Consider the following 19,691-nt stretch of genomic DNA (forward strand, 5'->3'; position numbering starts at 1 on the left):
GATTCTCCCTTCATGTCCCCGATCTTTTTTTAAAGAAAGAATTATTTAATTTTATTTACCATCATTATCATTTTGTAATTTGCTATAGGGCATGTGTGCTCAGCGGAGAGAGGGAGATTGAGAGAAAGAAAGGGAAAGCAAGCCTCCAGGTCCAGGATTCAAACCATGGTCTACCATGCCAGAGTACCTTAATGCCACGCCACTTGCCGGCCCCACCTTGCAGATATTTCTTTTTTTTTTCCTTAATTTTTAAATAATTATTTATTTATTTACGTATTCATTCATTTATTTCTTAATTTGACCAGAGAGAGACAGAGGGTGAGAGTGAGAGAGAAAGGAAGTGAGAAAGCAAGCCACCAGATTCAGGACTCGAACCCTGGTCGGCCACGTGGGAGTGTCCAGCGCCTTAACCACCACGCCACCTGCTGGTGCCATCTTGCGGATATTTCTAATGGTTCGTTCTTTCCAACATGTCAGGCTGGCTGGGCATGGCACAAATGCTGCTGGCTTTCCTGGGAAGGGATGCCAAGTGCACGTGAGCGGACCGGCTTATCCTGATGTCATCACAATTCCTTCCAAACCCCTCCCAAGGTCAGTGACTGGACCCTGAAGGATCTGAGATGGGTTTAAATAGAACGCTGGTTGGTACCAGCAGATGGTGTAATGGTTACTTAGCTGGACTCCCATGTAGTCAACCCCAGTTCGAGTCCTGGATCCAGTGACTTAAAACTCAGGCTGGGTGTGTGCACGTGCGTGCCCAAGATCGCCAGAGAAGAATGAAAGAGAAGGGATGCAGCATGGCCACCCCTCCTGGAGGTGATTTCTCGCTTTCTGTCTCTCTGTCTCTATCTCTCTCTCTAATGAGCACACATGCCCTATAGCAAAAATCCCTCTAAAATAAATAAAAAGGATGTTGGTTGAATTGGGGGCCAGCAGGTGGAGTAGTGGTTAAGGTGCTGGCCTCCCACATGGCCAACTGTGGTTCAAGTCCTGGACCCTTTGACTTGAAAATCACGCCAGGCACATGTGCATGTGTACCTGAAATTCTGAGAGCAGAATGGAGAAGGGATTGTGGCGTAGTCACGCCCCTTTCTTACTTTACATATATATAGGTTGAATTTACTCAAGGCAATACATCCCAGGGCCTGAAAATTCCCTCTCCAATCTGTTCTCCAGCTTACATTTTCCCAGGTAGAACACTTAGTAGAACTCACTAGAGATTATACATGAACTCAAATGAAGGCATAAAACTACTCCAAATAATGCTAGCAATATTAAATTGCCCCGACTTGAACTATATGAAGTACTTCACATTATTAAATTCTTAGGGAGGTATTAAAGTCTAAAAAAAAAAATGTTCTTTTTCTTAAAGTTTGAGGGCTAGAGAAATTAAAAGTCCAAACGAAGTCCTCTCCACTTTCTCTTAGCCCAGAGTCAGTCGGAGGGGTCTCATTTAATGATGGTGATAGAACCCGGCTCCTGTGACAGCTGCAGGAAAATTTCAGCCTCAGGCTCTCCAGGGTGTCCACCTCTTGGCCAGTTGTCGGGAGTCCATGACTTTTGAATTAAACGGGGAGAAATCCAGAGATCCGTCCTGCTGCTGGGGCCCTGGAAACCTCCTGAACTTGGCAGATGTCCAAGACTGACTGGGGCCTGTGTTCCTGTGGGGGTAGCACTCTTCGGAAGCTCCTGTTTCTCAAAATCATAAGAAGTAAACCCACCTCCATGTACATTTCAAAATAACCATGTGAGCAGACTTCAAATGTGTACAACACAAATGATAAATGTTTGAGATGGCAGATATGTTTATTGCCCTGATTTGATGATTACACATTGTATACATGGATTTTTTCGTTTTTTTTTCCATTTTATTTATTTATTTATTTATTTTTTTATTATTTTAATTTGACTAGAGAAAGATACAGAGAGAGAGAGGGAGGGAGAAAGCACCCTGCAATGGGACACGAACATGCCGCAATCCTTTTTCCTCCATTTCTCCTCCGTTCAGGATTTGGGGCATGCACACATACCCAGTACCGAGGATGGGGTTCAAACCACAGTCAGCAATGTAGGGTCTGGCTCTTATAACCATCAGGATACAGGGCCAGTCCTGTATACGTGCTTGGAAAAACACACTGTACCCCACAAGATGTACAACTATAGTATGAAAATGAGAAATTGCAATAAAAATAATTTTTAAACATGTAAATCCACCTCTAAGGAAGCATCTCTGCCCTTTTCCGTGTAAGACGTTCCCAGCTCTGGCCAACGCCTTGCCTCTTCCACATGGAACTCTGAAGTCTCTGAAGAGATGAAGGTGCTTTTCATGGTGTGTGGAGAAGGCCCCACCGAGACAAAGAACTTGAATAGCCAGGCCTCGCTGGCTTTTCCTCCTAGTCTATTCGCACTTATATCTGTGCAGTGAAGTCTCCACAAACACCAAGGGACGGGAGTCGGAGAGGCTCCTGAGAGCGGAACCTGTTCTGTGGAGGTTCCCGGTGGAGGATGCACCCAGGGAGGGCACGGCAGCCCCACATGCCATCTCACACGCTGTGCCCTGTGCCTCTCTTTATCCACTTCCTGTTGAAGGATGGCTTCTGTGATGATACCCAGACTCCTGGTGTTTTGGACTAAAAATGGAATGAAACACACAAACAGCAAAAGGAAAAGTAGTTTATTAAATAAAAGTGAAAGTACACTCCTGAGAGGTAGGTGCAGGCCCGAGTGGATGGAGAAAGGGTGGCTCAGGCGGCCCCGGCAGCCACATTCCGCAAGGTTTATTATTTTTTAATCTAGGTCATGTCGGTTGATCATTGGCTGGGCCCCCTGACTGTTCTCATCTCACTGCTTCTATCAAATGTGGCTGGGCCCATGGATTTCTCATTGGCTTAGTCAGCTAAGACCCTGTGAGTCTCCTGTCTACATTACCTGGGGCAGGGAGTTTTCTGCTTTGATCAGTTTTCCTATCTAGCCACATGGGCAAACGCTCCAGCCCCCTTACCCACTTCCATTGGCTAACTTTCTCCTGCCTCACTCTCTCTTAGAAGAAAGAAGTATACTTTTTTTTTTTTTTTTTAGAGAAGTTTTTGTTACAGGGCACTCACCAGAGAGAAAGAGAGGGACAGAGAGACAGAAAGCAAGAAATCACCCTGCAGGGAGGATGCCACACTGCAATCCTTTCTCCTCCATTCTCGTCTTGGGATCTTGGGCATGCACGCACATGTGCCCGGCGTGAGTTTAAGCCACCAGGTCCGGGACTTGAACCCCAGTTGACTACATGGGAGTCTAGCGACATACCCATTACACCATCCACCATCTGCTGGTCCCTTTTTGAACTTTTTTTAAGAATTATTTTATTTAACTTTATTTATTATTATTATTTTCCAGTTTGATTAGAGAGAGAGGGAAAGTGAGAAAGCAACCAACAGGTCCAGGACTTGAACCATGATCGACCATGTGGGAATCCAGCACTTTTAACCACCATGCTACCTACCAGCCCCTCACTTTATTTTTTTAAAGCACTCTGGCTGCAGTGCATGGATTGAGAAGAAATGACATTATAGAGGACCAAAAAGGCAACTACTAAAATGGCCCAAGAAAGATAAATTAAAGATTATTTTCTACACAATGAAAAAGTTTCTCTAGGGTCTCTCTTAAGATTCGGTAGAACTGTTATCTCATAAAATATCCTTTAGACCTTTCTTTATCTTATAAAATATCCTTTAGGGTCGGCCCCACAGTGGAGAGGTTAAGAGAGCCAGATCTCATATGGCCAATCGCAGTTTTAATTCTGGGCCAGACTGGAAAAGCATGCTGGGCACAAGCTTGGGTGCCCCAAATCCCAAAAGTGTGGAGAAATGGACAAGAAGGGATGTCAGTATGACCATGTTCTACTGGTGGGGATGCTTTTTTTCTCTCTCTCTCTCAAGAGCACACAATTCCTCTGGCAATTAAAAGAAAAAAAATCCTTTATAATGAACCAATAACCATATTTTCCTGAGCTCTGAGCTACTCTAGCAAATTAATCAAACTCAAGGAGAAAAAAGGTTCATGGGAACCCCAATTTCTAGCTAGTTGGTCATAAGTGCTGGAGGTGTAGACCTGCCACTGGTGTTTAGTGTGTGTGCATGACAGGGCTCCAGCCCTCAATCTGCAGGATCCAGCATTATCACCAGGCAGATAGTGTGAGAACTGAGATGGATTAGAAGACCCCAGTTGGCATCCACTGAAGAAACTGACTGCTTGCTTGTTGGTGGGAGAAATCTCAGATGTTTTGGAAACACAGAAGTGATCTGTATTGTGAGAGTCAAAGAAAAAGAATGCATTTTCCTGGATTTGCAATGGAAGAGAACCAGGGGTCTCAAATGGACCAAACATGGAAAACCCCTAAATGATTATAATCTTTGTAAATTGTGGAGATAACTCAGGCTTGTGTTAAGTTTCCATTTTTATTTTTATATTTTTATTTTTTATTTGCCTTTTTTTTTAAGAGAGATTTTATTTTTGTTACAAGGCACATGCACTCACCAGAGAAAACAAAAGAGAAAAATCACCCTTCCCCCCGGGGTAGGATGGCCATGCCACAGTGCCTGCCCTCCCATTCTCCTCTCAGGATTTTGAGCATGCATGCACATGTGCCCTGCTTGAGTTCTAAGCCACTGGGTCCAAGACTCGAACTGTGAAAGTTCATGAAAGTTAAGCAATGTAACCATTTTGCCATCTGCTGGTCCCTTATTTGCCTTTATAAAAGTTTATTTCTAGAGATAGAGACATGCCCCCCCACCCCAGTAGGATCAGCAGGCTGCAGACCACTCCCTGCCTCAGCTGGCCTGGATCACAGGTGCATGCCTGGTGTGCTCAGGTGGGTTCTGGCTCACAAGCCTAGGAACTCTGTCATGTGTGTTCGGCCACATCAGCACTGCACCACCACCTGGTCCCTGTCATCCTCTTAAAATAAGGTCACTTGAAAGGCATTGCAAAACCACAGGCAACCAAGGGTCTCAGGTATGAATTTCTATTTTAGCTTAAAGGTCTAAAATGTTAACCTCCAGCAAAAGATTCATGGTAAGTCTATTCCTCTTAGTGAGAGAAGACACTAGACTGTAACTTATCTACTGTATTCTAAATCTGAGCCTTAAAGACCAAGCGCTTTACTTTGACTAAGATGGGGTGATTTTAGAAAAGTTATTGAAAATATTTTAGTATTATTTATTTTTTTTTGAGAGATTTTTGCTATAGGATGCATTCACTTGCTGGAGAGACAGAGAGAGAAAGTGAAAAATCACCCCCCTCCCAGAGGTGATGGCTACACTGCAATGCCTTCTCTCTTATTCTACTCTTGGGATTTGGGGCATGCATGCATATGTGCCTGGTGTGAGTTTTAAGCCGCTGAGTTCAGGATACAAACTGCGGTTGACTATGTAGGAGTCCAATGACATAACCGCTATGCCATCTTCTGATCCCTTAATATGGATTTTTTAAAAAAATAAATGAATGTAATTGAAAACTGGACCAAAACATTCTGAGACATTAGCCAATGTAAACTTACAGTTGTATTAACTGGGGAAGAGGACAACTACAGAAAGCCATACAAAGCCACGCGCCCACCAGGCACAGAAAATCAAGGGAAACGTCTCATCACTTCCCAGTCACTGTCTAGCCAGTCACTCATCCTACAAGCAACCGGCAGTTCACTTAATCAGCAGCAGCAGCACCGCTTGGACCAGCTTCTGACCGGATGCTGTGCCTCACTGGTATGCAGGTCTGTTCTTTCATGACAGTTAATGACAATAAATATTTGTGGAATAAATATTTGTGCTGGTGTGAATGCAAAAGGCCACACCAAGTAGAAAGAAAACAGGTTTGGGAGCCAAATCCTGCTTCTACTTTGTGCTACTTGAAGTCCCCTAAACAAGTTAATCCATCCCTCTTAGGCTTCATTTCTTCTTAAAAATAAAGATAACACATTTACTTTATGGGTCTGCAAGACCCACAATAATGACATGGAAGTGTCTCCTAGCCGGTATACAAGACGTTCAGCTCTTATGAAAGGTTCGGGTAAAGTCTGACTCCGGTATAAAGAAATCAGAGCTATTTCACAAATTGATCTGACTCTTTTAAAAACCCTACCCAAACTTTATCATTTAAGACATGATAAGGTTATCTAGCTTTAAGAGTTTGTGGAGTGTTTTTGTTTTTCTGAAAGAGGTAAAAGCCAGCTCCACCTTTCAAGGACTTAGAGAACTACTTTTGTAAGACGTTAAATAAACCAATTAGGCTGTCAGGAACAAAGTTAATAATTATGTAATCTATAGGAGGTGACCTTATCTATTTCTAAACTACCTGTTTCTACCCATTTCTGTTTGCTTTTAAAATTTACACTGGTCTAAAATTTGCAAACAGTACTAAGAAAACATCAGGCAAAGCCCTTTTATCCCCCATCTTACTGTCTGTGCCCTGTGAGCAGCAGGGCATACCAATGAGGTCCTGAAGTCATGGGGCAATGTCTTGTTTTTTATTTTTGTTTTCTTTTTTTTAGCTTTTTGACAAATTAAATTTAAAAATTCTCAGATAGATGTGTCAATATGAAATTAAGACTTTCAGCATCACAGTTTTTGTTTACTAGAGGGTGGATGTGCTTGTAGGAGAGAAACACAGAGAGAGGAAAAGTGAGAAATCACCCTCAGGGGTTTTTCTGCAATCCCTTCTCCGCCATTCTCTTGAAATTTGGGGCACACATGCACACACACTGGCGTGTTTTTGAAGCTGCTAGGTCTGGGATTTGAACCGTGCCATCAGCCATGTAAGATCCCACCACCAGAACCACCACACCACCTGCTGGCCTATGAAAGGATTTTTTTTTTTTTTTTAATTTTTAAAATCCAGCTTCTTTTTAGAAGTTTCATTTCTCTCATGAGAGACAGAAACCCCAAGTAAGTTCTCCATGCCACACTGCACTGAGCCTTAGCCAGCCTGGGTCGTGTGCACCCAGTGAGTGTACTAGACCTCAGGACACAGACCTGAGACCTTCTCATGTGGGTCCGGCAACACGGAGCAGTGTGCTACTGCGGCACCACCAGCTGGCTCCACAAAAGGGGTTTATAAAGGGGAATCTAGGGCCAGCTGGGTGTTATGGTGGTTAAGGTGGCCGGATCCCATATGGTTGACTTCCAGACCTGGTAGCTTGAAAAATATGCTGGCCACGTGTGCCCAAAGTCCCGAGAGAAGGAATTGCGTAGCATGGTCATCCTCCCAGGGGGTGCTTTCTCACCTCCCCCACCTCTGGCTAAAGCTGTGGGTGGACTATGGCCTGGAGACCTCGTTAGGGGTGACTGTCTCTCTTGCTCATGGAAGAAATAAATAAAATGATCTCTGTTCTATTTGTAGTTATCCTTCTAAAATGATTCCTTCTTTTTTCTAAAAATTATTTATTTAATTTATTCATTCGTTTATTTTAATTTGACCAGAGAGAGAGAGGGAAAGCAAGAAAGCAAGCCACCAGGTCTAGCACTCAAACTGTGGTCGGGCATGTGAGAGTGTCCTGTGCCCCAACCACCATGTCACCTTAAAATTATTCCTAATACTAGGAGTTTTTATTATTATTATTACATCTTGTTTTTTAAATTATTCCCTCAAAGGTTAGTCATTTACTAGTTTTTAAAAATCTTCTACTGATCAAAACTTATTTTATATTTAAAATATATTTCGCTATTCATGACAGAATGTGTGTGCATGCATGAAAGAGAGAGGGAGAGGGAGAGGAGCACTCTCCACAGGGTTTGGTCACACCACGACCCACCTAGCAGTCCTCCAGCCTCTGGCAGCCTGGGCACTTATGCTTGTGCCAGCACATTTCAGGTTGATTGGTCTGGGGATTTCAGTCACCATGTGGGATCCAGCTTCAGGTGAGCAGTGAGTGCAGGACCGAGACTAGTTTCTTTCCTGCAGCAGATGATTCTAGAGATTCAGCCAAGTTGTTGCGCGTATGAATGTATTCCTTATCATCCAATAATATTCCGTCCAATGGACACACCGCTATCATCCATACAGTCACCTGTTGGAAGGCATAATGGTGATTACGAATAGAGCCCCTATGAACATCCATGTGCACGTTCTGAGTGATGTTTCCATTTGTCTGGAGAAACCAGGAGCAGGGTTGCTGGGCCATCGGGTATGTGTATGTTTAACATTTAAAGAAATCACCAAACCCTGTTTAGTGACCGAAAATTCTGCATTCTCACCAACTATGAGAATTTTGATTGCTCTGCATACTCATCAATACTTGGCATTTCCTTTTTTAGATTTTAACTATTCTAATAAATGCATACTGATAGATCTGCTGATTTGAAAGAGAAGTGTTGAAATCTCTCATTATACTGTAGTTGGTCTGTACATTTCTCCTTGTATTTCTAAATTTTATCCTATTATTTTGAAGCAAAGTTTTAAAGTTACATGTACATCTAAAAAAAAAAATCTCTCTGCAACACCTCTTATTAGCCAAAAAGAAATGTTTGCCCTACTTAACGGTTTTCACCTTTGGTTCTGTTTAGTCTGAAGTTAATACAGCCACATCTACTTCAGTTAGCTTTTGCCTGGTATCTTTTTTACCTTCTCCTTATAAACTACTATAGTGTTTCAGATTCTTTTTTTTTTTTTTTTGCAAATAGAATGTAGTGGTCTTTTGTGTTTCTACTCAGCCTTAAGGATTCCAGATTAATTTATCTTCACTTACTATGAGGAAAGAACTTAGTCTTAAGATCTCGAGAGGTTTTTTAATTTGTCCTTTATATAATTTTTTTTTCCCTTGCCTCTTGCTGGATTTTAAAATTCCATTCTCCTTCCTGGAGCTTGGAAGCTATTGAAATGAATGACATACATTTGGTTCTCTTTGTCCTCTCAGCACGTGGCAAGTCTGAACCTCCCTGCTCTGTTGAACTCAGTCATGGACATGTGACTTTCTTTGGTCAATTAAATGTGAGCAGAAATGACGTATGTTACATCTAGGCAGAAACTTTAAGTCCTAGCACATGCTGCATCACACGAAAGAATTGATGTTTGGCTACTCTTTCTTTCCTCAGACACCACAACCAGTGATGTTCCAGTGATACTCTGCCAGCTTGACCCCCCGAGTGTGGATGACAGAGTAAGGACTCTAGGCAATCTGTCAAAGGCATATACATAGCATGAGCACAAATAAACCTACGTTGTCATCAATCATTAAGATTGGGACTGTAGTGACCAGCAGATGGTGAAATGGTTACTTCACTGGCCTCCCATGTAGTCAACGGTGATTTGAGTCCTGGATCTGGCAGCTTAAAACTCACACCGGATGCATGTGTGTGCATGTCCAAAATCTCGAGAGGAGAATGGAGGATTGCAGCATGGCCATACCACCCTGGAGGGTGATTTCTTGCTTTCTGTCTCTCTGACAAACACTCACACCCTATAGCAAAAATCTCTCTTAAAAAAAAGATTGGGATTATTGGGACCAGCAGGTGGCGTGCTGGTTAATGTACTGAACTCCCATATGGCTGACTGCAGTTAAAGACCCAGGACTGGTGACTTGGGTGCTTTCTGGTGAACACATGTGTTCTGTAGCAAATTAAAAAATGATAAATAACATTGAATGGATAATTATTTTCTTAAAACAATTGGGATTGGGAACCAGCAGTTAGCGTAATGACTATGTCACTGGACTCCCACGTAGTTGACCGCAGTTCGCGTCCCAGACCCGGTGGTTTAAAACTCATGCCGGGCGCGTGTGCATGTGTGCCCAAGATCCCGAGAGGAGAATGGAGGAGAAGGGATTGCGGCGTGACCATCCACTCTGGGGGGTGATTTCTCACTTTCTGTCTCTCTGTCTGTCTCTGTCTGGCGAGCACACGTGCCCTATAGCGAAAACGTCTCAAAAAAAACAAAAACAAAACAACAACAAAAAACAATTGGGATTGTTGGGGCCAGTAGATGGCATGGTGATTAATGTGCTGGACTCCCACTTGACTGATCATAGTTCGAATCCCAGACTTGGTGGCTTGCTCTCTCACTTTCTTTCTCTCTGCTTGAGCGCATGTGTCCTATCGAATTAAAAAGTAATAATAATAATTCTTTTTAAAAAAGATTGGGATTGTTATTGTAGTATCACCTAACCTACCCTTAGTTATACCCTTAACTTTAAATATATTTATTTTTTTATCAAAACCTGAAATTAAATACTTCCTATGGCAAGCCAGTGGCTGGTGGTTAAGGTATCTAGATCCCACATGGCCAGTTGTCATTTCAGACCCAGACCTGGCTGCTTGAGAAACACACTGGGAACGTGTGGTTGCATGCCCAAAGATTCTGAAAGGAGAACTGCAGAAGGGATTGTGATGTGGGCATCGTCTATGAAGGATGCTTTACTTTCCCCCTCTCCCTGTCTCTCTCTGAAAGAGCACACACTCTTTAGCAAATTAAAAACAAACAAACAAACAACACCCTGCCCAAACAACTAAACACATGATCTATTGTATCCTTCCCTTGAACAAAATCCTGAATGTATCTCCGCCTTCTATTTTCAGTCTTGCCTCTAATCATGTTAAAATTTAGAATTTTAATTGGACTTTTCATGTACACATTACCATTTAGACTTTTTCTGACTATAGGCACTTTTGATGATTACAAAGTGGATTGGTAGGTCACAAAACAAGAGAAGTTTTTCTGGTACCTTTGTTCATCAGTTTCTTTTATTTAAAAACCTTCTTTTGGGGCTGGCAGGTGACACAGTGGTTAAGGTGCTGGACTCCCATATGGCCCACCACAGTTTGAGTGCTGGACCTGGTGGCTTGTTTTCTCCCTTTCCCTTTCTCGCTCTCTCTGGTCAAATTATTAATAATAACAAATAAAGTAAATACTTCTTAAAAGAAGTAAAAACCTTCTTTCATGAATTCATTGTTCAGTTTGCTTAGTAACTCTTGGAGAAAGATTCCTTCTAAGCAATCTATTTGACGGAAACCTTGATACCAATTTGACATTACTTCAACAATTATTTGTGTACTTACCATATGCCAATTACTATGTACTCCTAGGATTCTTACTGTCACTAGTATTATATTTTGTCCCTTCGTAGAGCATATTGAGATCCCTCACATTTCCATCTCATGAATTTAAGCTGCAACTGAATCCATTCTCTCAAGATCTTCTCCTCCAGTCCATCTTCTGAGTGCTTCATTTTCATGGTCAAAATTTTAATGTCCAGAAACTCTAAATATTTTTTCCCAACATCCTATGCATTGTGGATACAATATCTTTATGCACTGAAGATCTTAATTGTATTAATTTTAAAATGTCTTCTGTTTCTACTATTTTCTTGAACAGCTTTTCATTTTGTGCGTTTTACATTACTGGTTTTCTTCAAATCTGATTCTTGGCTGTCCATATCTATAGAAGATGTCATAAGTTTAACGTCTGAAGTGCTTTTCCTCAGCCAAATGAGAATTCTGGTTGACTTTCAGTGAACACGAGTCTGGTTAGAGGCATCTCCAGCGATTATAAAGGGGAGTGGCTGGTCATGACAGCCAGAAAGGGAGTATGGGTTCCTTAACTTCAGTTCCTCCTTGTGGCTGTTTGGATAATGCCCTCATTCACCACGCCCAGCATTTTGTGTGTCAGAACTCCCATTTCAGATGATCATTTTCTTAGCCCAGTGGCAAAGATGAGTGGAATGGCTTAACTGCTCCACTCTTTAATTAATTGGTCCTTCAATACTGTTTTTTATCTTCTAGAAATTCCACACTGTTCATTTTTTGGTTCTCCACTCTGCTATTAAATTATTTTTAGTTTAATATTTCTCCAGTCATTTCAATGGCATTCTGGAAGAGTAAAAGCATGTGTTCAGTCACTTCTGTTAAATCATATATTCCAACACGTAGTTTATAATCAGAATTTTTTAAAAATGCAATCATCTCCTATTTTTCTGATTCTTGGAAAAACCAAGTCTTACTGTTCTCAGATTAGGGATTACTCTGTTTTATGTCTTTGTTTGTTCGCTTGGTTTTTAATTTTACCAGAGGACACATGCGCTGATCAGAGACAAAGGAAGAGAGAAAGTAAGAGAGCACCTCCCAATGGAGAATGTCACAGCACAGTCTCTTCTCCATCTCTTCCCCCTTTCGGGATTCTGGGCGCACACGCTTCTGTGCCCAGCATAGTTGTCAGGTTGGCCACATGGGATCTAGCTACCTTAACCACCAGGTCACTGGCTGGTCCAGGGGTTATTCTGTAAGTACCCATTTGGAATTTGACTGATTCCTGGACATAGTAATAGACAGGCAAGCAAAGGCAATTTTTGACCATCAGCAATTATGGGTGGATTGAAAGCAGGAGAGCAAGCTCCTCGTTACGGTTTCACATCTGACACTGTGTTAAAAAAAGGAATCTTGTTTATATACAGATTACATACACTGGTAAACACTCAGTAAAGGTATACAGTAATTGCTCAGTAAAGAACACACAGTCCTCACCTTCCCTAACCCAAATGAAAATATTCTATTTCAGTTGATATTGCTTTAGGTATAGAAAAGAAAGTTTAACAAAGAGTTCTAATCCGTGTCCTATGCAGTAAAATATCCACATTTATAATTAATAGTTTCAAATGATTAATAATATATATGAAAAATATAAAAGAATTCTAAAACTATAACTATGTGTATGTGTTGTCTTTCATAAACCTGTGGTCAAGGAAAACAGAGGCTACTGGGTATATTCACTTAACTTCTAATTCTTCCCATCTTATCCCCCAACACTAACAAGACACAATCATTTTAATGTATTTTATAATGTAACCCTCATCCTGATTTATTATTATAAAACATTTTGCTACAAGCACATGCACTCACAGGAGAGACAGAGAGGGAAAGGGAGAAAGCAAGCATCACCCTAATAGGGAATGGTCACACCACAATCCCTTCTCCTCCATTTCTCCATCCTGTCAGGGTTTTGGACACGTACAAATACACTCAGCGTGTTTTTTAAGCCACTAGGGCTGGGATCAAACTGTGGTCAGCCATGTGGGATCCAGCTCCCTTAACCACTAGGCTATGGGGCCAGTCCCACATGCTAATCTTAAAGATTCAGAATGAACATTAGTCCAAGGCAACTCTGAACAGTCTTCTAGGAAAGAAAAATAAATGTTTAATTTTAGTTAAGCTAAAGTCTCCCTTATGTTTGTTCACAAAACCCTTTCAATATGGACAGGAGAGGAAGTAGGACAAGTCCTATTTAAACATCAAAGTCCAATGGTCCCAAGGCTGTGGAAAACTGATCTCTGTGCTGTTTAATCTCTCCTTCATACTGAGGCTAACGATGCAACATGCAAACCTGAGAACATCATTTACCCTATGCATTAGCTCACCGTTTCCTAAGAGCCAGCTCCCATACAATTACCGATTATAAGATCTGCTTTCATGCTCCCGGCTGTGACCATGAACATCCTCTGTTACTGCCAGATGAGATTCCAGGAACTCTATAAACTACTCGTGTTTGTGGTTCCCTAAGTACACCACACTCACACTCCTGGCTCTTCCGCTTATGCTACTTCCTCCATCCTGAGAATCCTATTCCCTCATCTCTTTATTCACTACCTTTATAGAGAAAATTTAACTAATTTTTTCGCTTAGCTTAGGTATTTAGAAGACCTCTTTTTAGGTAACCTTTAGATGTCCGGAAATCTCTTTATAGGAACTTCCTTAGTTCCTCAGGTCTCCCTCCCTCAACACTGAATTCCCTCAGTATCCCATCTGAAATATCTGGTAGTAAGTCACTCCCTTGCATGTCTTCCCCCTCACTCTATTAAAGGGCCAAGATGACATCTGGTTCATTTCACTCTAAGAACACTCAATCCATGATAAGTGAGTGCCAGGGTATTATCTTAGCCCTTCTGAAAAGCAGGCAGGGCCATCTAGAAGAATCTGATACTCCAGCTTTTCTCTGATCTCACTTTCAAGTCAGTCTGACGGTACTAAAGGGCTTACCTATGCATGTTTCACCACAGAGGGGTAATTTTATCCGGAGATATATTCACACCCTTCCTACTCTGAAAACTCCCCAGGTGTGGTAGGGAAAAGATGTGCCTTCTGATAGTCCCATTCTTCCGTACTTCTAGGGGTCATTAGCTTCTCTCCTTATGCTGTTCTTTGCTTAATAGTATCTCCCTTAAGCCAGTTCTTGCTTAAGAGGGAAACAGGATAACTAAGTGATTAGGAGCATGGGTTTTGGTTCAAATCCCAGTTCTGCCACCTATTTACAGCTGTGCAATTTGTGGAATTCACATAATCTGCTTCCTGACTCCTCATCGATAAAATGGGCATGGGATCAGCAGGTGGGATAATGGTCAGGTCACTGGACCCCCACATGGCCAACCACAGTTCAAGTCCCAGACCCAGAGGCTTGAAACTCACAGAGAGCATATGTACGTACATGCCTGAAATTCTAAAAGGAGAATGGAGAAGGGAATGTGGCATGGCCATCTCCCCAGGGGATGATTTCTTACCTCCTGTCTGTCAAGCACCTTCACCCTACAGCAAAAATCTCTCTAAAATAAATAAATGAATTAAAAAAATTAAATGGGCATAACGGTTCCCTACTTTATATGGCTGCATGGTGAAATATGTAGGCACATGTTTGCTGATTTGGTTATAAATTAGGATATGTCAATGAGTTCTGGCCATGTGATTTTAATTTCCTTTAACCAAATGGTAAAATCTATTCCATTCATTCACCCCTGACCCTTTCTATTCCCCTTACCCTGCTCTGTCATTTTTTTTTCCCCTCCACAGAGTGTAAGTCCCATGAGGGTCAAGGTTTCACTTTGTTCACTGCTGAAAACCACAGCAACCAGAACGGTACTGTGCCTATTAGAATCCGTAAATACTTGCTGAATGAATGGTGCGAAGTGTCAAAGGAAAATATATTTATAATCATCGGAACAGAAAGCACAAAACTATTCCTTTTAATGGTTTTCTCATCCTGTATTTTAAGACACCATTGCCATGATGAAAACATAAGAAAATTTATTAAAATTTGAAGGCAAAACATAATTTTGTAAGATTAAGACTTATGTCGAGCGCGATAAAGAATGGATGCTTTCTTGAAATTCAAAATCCGATCCAAGCGTATCACTTTCAGAAAGTTCTAGTGGATTGAGTTTACTTTTATTCGTCTTAGATGAAACAGTCACTATTCTACTTTCTTTCTTGACAGAAATATATTTTTTCAAAGACTCGCTTTTAATTGGCTCATTAACGGAAGAGTTACTTTCCCTGATTCCTTTGCTTTTTCGGTTTACAGGAGAGTCAGAGCAGGAACTCAGGTCCTTTCCAGGCTGTTTCTTAGCAGAGTGCTTTTTTGTATATTCACCTGTTTTGGTTATTTTCTCTGAGGATGATCTGCTATTTCTGGACAACTCCTCTTTTTTTTGACTTCCGGTCCCGGAAATTACATCTGCTGAAGGAGAACATGGTTTGGCAATGAATCCTTCAAAGGACTCCTGTCCTGGCTCAGTGGCTGGGCCTCCCAGGTTGTCTTTGGAAATTATTTCAGCCTCCTGAGTAGAGACTGGCATGGGGAAGGAGTCGAGAGGCAAAGGAATTCTAGCATCACCTGTAATTTTCTGAAACTGGAGGGAAAAACAAAACAGAAGTTCAGTAATGAACAAAGTCAACCATTGAAAAGTAGAGTTCAAAACTTCAGTGTTACTGTGTGATTTTATTATTACAACAGTTAGTTGATTACTCAGATTTCTGGAATTATTCCTAGTTATATCTTGCCAAGTGATTCCCAACTTAGTTATATCTGGGGCTAGGTCTACCATATTTTCAGACTTTTATGTTTTGTGTAATTATTACCCATTTCCCGCACCTTCATTAAAAATGAGAGCCAGCCAGATCAGCGTGGTGGTTAAAGCAAATGGATCCCACATGGCCAACAGTGTGTCCCAAACCTGGGTCCCAAACCTGGTGGTTTGAAAAATATGCTGGGCACATGTGCATGTGTGCCCAAAATCCCAAGGGGAGAATGGGAAAGAAGGCTTTGTGGCACAATCATACCCCATGGGGGTGGTGCTTTCTCATGTTCTGTCTCTTTCCAGTGCCTGCACCTTTCAGCAAAAATTTAAAAAGATATAAGACCCTATTCCCTAAGAAAATTAGTTTCTTTTTTATCCTCCAAGCACATATCAGAAGCATCCAATTTGTGACTGGACTGAATTCTGAAGCTGTCAGTTCCCAAGGTGAGTCTGAGATTGGCCGAGATGAGAGGAAGGGGCTCCAAGTGAGGCAGGGGGAGAAGCAGCAGGGACGCCTGCACAGGCACACCTGCCCCCACGCCCATGAACCAGCGACCGCCTGCGTGTTTATACTGCCTGACGGGCACGTCTGGGTTGCTTATTGTTATCAACCATCTGCATCAGTACCTGTACCTTCATTAGTGTTCCTTCACTGTAAGCTGACTGCATACAAATAGAAACCTAGATGAAATACGAATAGAATAGACATTTTCAAAATTTAAAACTTGGAATACTTTCTCTTTCATTTCTTTAATAGGATAATCTGCTTTAAATTATAAATTCTCAAAAGAAGTTCCAGTTTTCTAATTCACAACAGTATCGTGAAATGGCCACAAACTAATCTCAGATATGGAATGGACCCCAAAGAAACTTCTGGCTCCAAAGCATGTGAACTACTAGAGACACAGTGCTACTACTTTCTCTCTGACTTAGCAAGTCCCTTTCTGCTAATCTCTCTTATAAACATTAAGTTCTGTTCTATCCACTTACTTGGATATTTTGCATTTGCTCTAGAGTATTTTGCTTTGGCTCTGATTTTCCCTCTTCAAGCGCCTTCTTTTCTTCATTAGGTGGACTACTGACAGTAGAATTCATCTGGGGACGACCTAATAAATGGAAATCTGACTGATCAATACCAGCCATTGTGGCAAGCTGCCCAAGCCTGGTGAAGAGGAGAGGAAGAAAAGAAAAAGGTTATTAGTATCACATTAAAATGGCTTAGATTTCCCCATACCTATAAGCATAAAATACTTCTAAAATCTTAAGAGCTAATATCCTTCTACAGATCACAATCCCCTCTCTCTCCTAATTTCTCAAGCTTTCCCATATTCATGCTCTGGGTCCATGTCAGATCATCCATCCTTTAAACACTCCTTCGCCCTGCAATAAGGTATGAACCGCTGCCTGATCTTATTTCCTTGCATATTACCACTCCATTTTAAACAGCTGCTAGCTGTCCCTTCTACCATGTACCTAATGCCTCTCACCTCCAGACACACAGCTTATCAACGTTCCTCCACTCTCTAAGATACCTGCTCCTTCCTCTCCAGCACCAACCCAATCACCCACAGACATCACAGGATCTATCTCCAACTCTGTCTTTCAGTATCTTCTTCCCACAAAATCATTTCTGGATGAAAATCACTGATTTATATCTACCCTGCAGATTAAGTAACAATGTTAATATCTAGGGCAAAGATAACTATCAAACTTATTTAGCAAGCAAAATGAATAAACTGCAGGAAAATTCCTATACATTTCTGAGTATTTTCAATTACTTACTTTTAACTTAGCTTTTACCAAGAATTATACGTACCAATTACTCTAGCTACAGGTTACTCTTTTGATGGACTTCTAGTAGGGCAGGTTTGTCATTTTACATTTCTTCTTAATTATCCATTAAAAAAATCATGGGTATTACTTATAATTACACACTAAATATAGCTGAGGGAGCTATGAAAATTGCTCGAATTCCGCAGCAAACTACCATTAGAGTCATGGAGGGAGGAATGCCATAGAGAGAAATGCACTAACCCAGCATCTTTAAGGAGATCCAAGAAAGCATGGAACTTCTGAAAAGAATTCTCAATGCTGCCCAAAACACCTTCATCATCCAGGATCATGCTTGTCGCTGACTGTGCTTGGAGGGCTTCAGACAGAGAGAAATTAATGTTTCTTAACTGCGCATTTTCATGTTCCAGCTAGAAAAGAAGAATGAAAATGTGTGACATGATTTTCTCTCAGTGTCATCAACAGAAGAAACAGTTTATAAGTATAAAAATAAGCACAAATGTTTCAAAGTGCAATTAATTTAATGCTCTATCAGTGAAGACAATGACCACATAACATAGCAATCAAAATCTAGAGACACGTGACAAAATTCCCTACATAACTCTTTAGTACATAAATAGACCCCAAATTGTTTCACTAATGATTTTTCAAAAACATCACACTTTAACTGGTTAAAATTTTTTACTTTATTTCTTCTATGAGCAAAAGAGAAAAAATGGGAGAGAAAGAGAAAGACACAGCGAGAAGGAACTCCAACAGGGTCTTGACACCACAATCCACTCCCAGCTTACGCCAGGCCCAGGGCAGGGCAATGTATGACCTGGAACACTTGGAGCCCTCTGCACTCACACCCAGACTCCTCTCGTGCATAAGCCTTGCAGAACATTGCATTTTATGGCTGTGCCACCATCCAGATCCCTAGTTGGGTGAATTTGTACAGGCTCAATCTATATTAGAAATTAGCCACTTAAGGTTTCCCTTAAATTAGAAGGTGAAATATAGAATCTGACCTGGACAAAGCGTTCCACAATTCTACTGAATGTTTAGAATTATTCTGCACGGCTTAATACTTAACGAGCAAGAAGTCCTACATCACACCCAATTCATTAACCATGCGATCACCGGTACTGCCCCACACTTGGCTTCTTGGAAATATTTACCCCCCTGAATGCTCCACCCCCTTGATAGCTATTCATCTAAGACAACATATAAGCCCGACTCTAGTATTTTCAGCAAGGTCATTTTGTTCATGACATACCTTTTACCTTACATAGTTTGTGCAAAATTTATTGGATGAGTAAGTGTCCTCTAATCCAGTGCATATGCTTTCAAAAATTCCTGTTTCATTTCACCTTATAATAATAAATTTAGATAGAACTCTCTAGCATATGCCTTGCTATTATGTACATTAATGTAATGTACCCTCATAGCTAGACTTTAATCTTTCATTGCATTGCTAGCAGTTTCCGTTATCTCGCACTATCCCTTTTCCTAACGCACTCTCAGGAGACAGTCGCACCACTGCTTTGATGGTGTTATATACAGTGCGAGCCCAACTACGTTCTCCAATTACAGCACCATGAACGTAAGCTTAGGCCTATCAAAGCACAGGAAAAAAAACCCAACAAAGTATGACTTTTACACTTTAAAAAACTGACATTTTTGGAATGTAAGCATATAACCACTAAACATAAATAAATACAAAGGTTAACATTAGTGCAACCAATCTGCAACACATTACATTTTTTCCACTTTAAATTTATAAAGTGTGTGCTTGTGTGTGGCTTAAGAGCAAATTCAAACAAAATTTTTAAATAGGGCAAAACTTTATTTACCTCGCTGACTCGTTTATCGGCCTTCAGCCTAATTACTCTTTCCTCCTTCAACTGCTTTAAGCATTGCTCCAGTTTTTCCTAGTATGAAGAAACAGAATAAATATTATAACTAGTTCACAACATGATCCCCAAAAGCTCTTTCAGCTATAGACCGCACCAAGTATTCAGGGGCAGAGCCAGAGGTGGTCTCAGATATGGAGATGAAGTCCTATCACACGTGGTATCAACCTGTGCCAGCCACAGCGACT

The 19,691-nt window shown here is 41.2% G+C and overlaps 1 protein-coding gene across 4 annotated transcripts in view; it reads right to left on the bottom strand.

Moving 5' to 3' along the window:
* Positions 1 to 2,050: 2,050 nt before the first annotated feature.
* Positions 2,051 to 19,691, bottom strand: part of CEP78 (centrosomal protein 78) — a 51,994-nt gene continuing 34,353 nt past the window's right edge. Inside the window, exons 12-19 of one of the 4 annotated variants that reach the window (XR_003548913.1) lie at positions 19,444 to 19,521; positions 17,852 to 18,018; positions 16,808 to 16,979; positions 16,445 to 16,498; positions 15,391 to 15,649; positions 11,037 to 11,846; positions 7,799 to 8,053; positions 2,051 to 2,630 (exon numbers count right to left, since the gene is read on the bottom strand). Coding sequence is in view for 3 of the 4 variants with exons in the window: in XM_006145484.3 (XP_006145546.1) it covers positions 15,089 to 15,649; positions 16,445 to 16,498; positions 16,808 to 16,979; positions 17,852 to 18,018; positions 19,444 to 19,521 (1,032 nt within the window). In the remaining variant the exon portion in view is untranslated. Of the gene's footprint in view, positions 2,631 to 7,798; positions 8,054 to 11,036; positions 11,847 to 15,022; positions 15,650 to 16,444; positions 16,499 to 16,807; positions 16,980 to 17,851; positions 18,019 to 19,443; positions 19,522 to 19,691 lie in introns of those variants that run through there. The other 3 variants (XM_006145485.3, XM_006145484.3, XM_006145486.3) reach the window with 3 other exon arrangements.

Source organism: Tupaia chinensis, unplaced genomic scaffold (assembly GCF_000334495.1).
Source record: "Tupaia chinensis unplaced genomic scaffold, TupChi_1.0 Scaffold000147_1, whole genome shotgun sequence".
Taxonomy (NCBI): domain Eukaryota; kingdom Metazoa; phylum Chordata; class Mammalia; order Scandentia; family Tupaiidae; genus Tupaia; species Tupaia belangeri.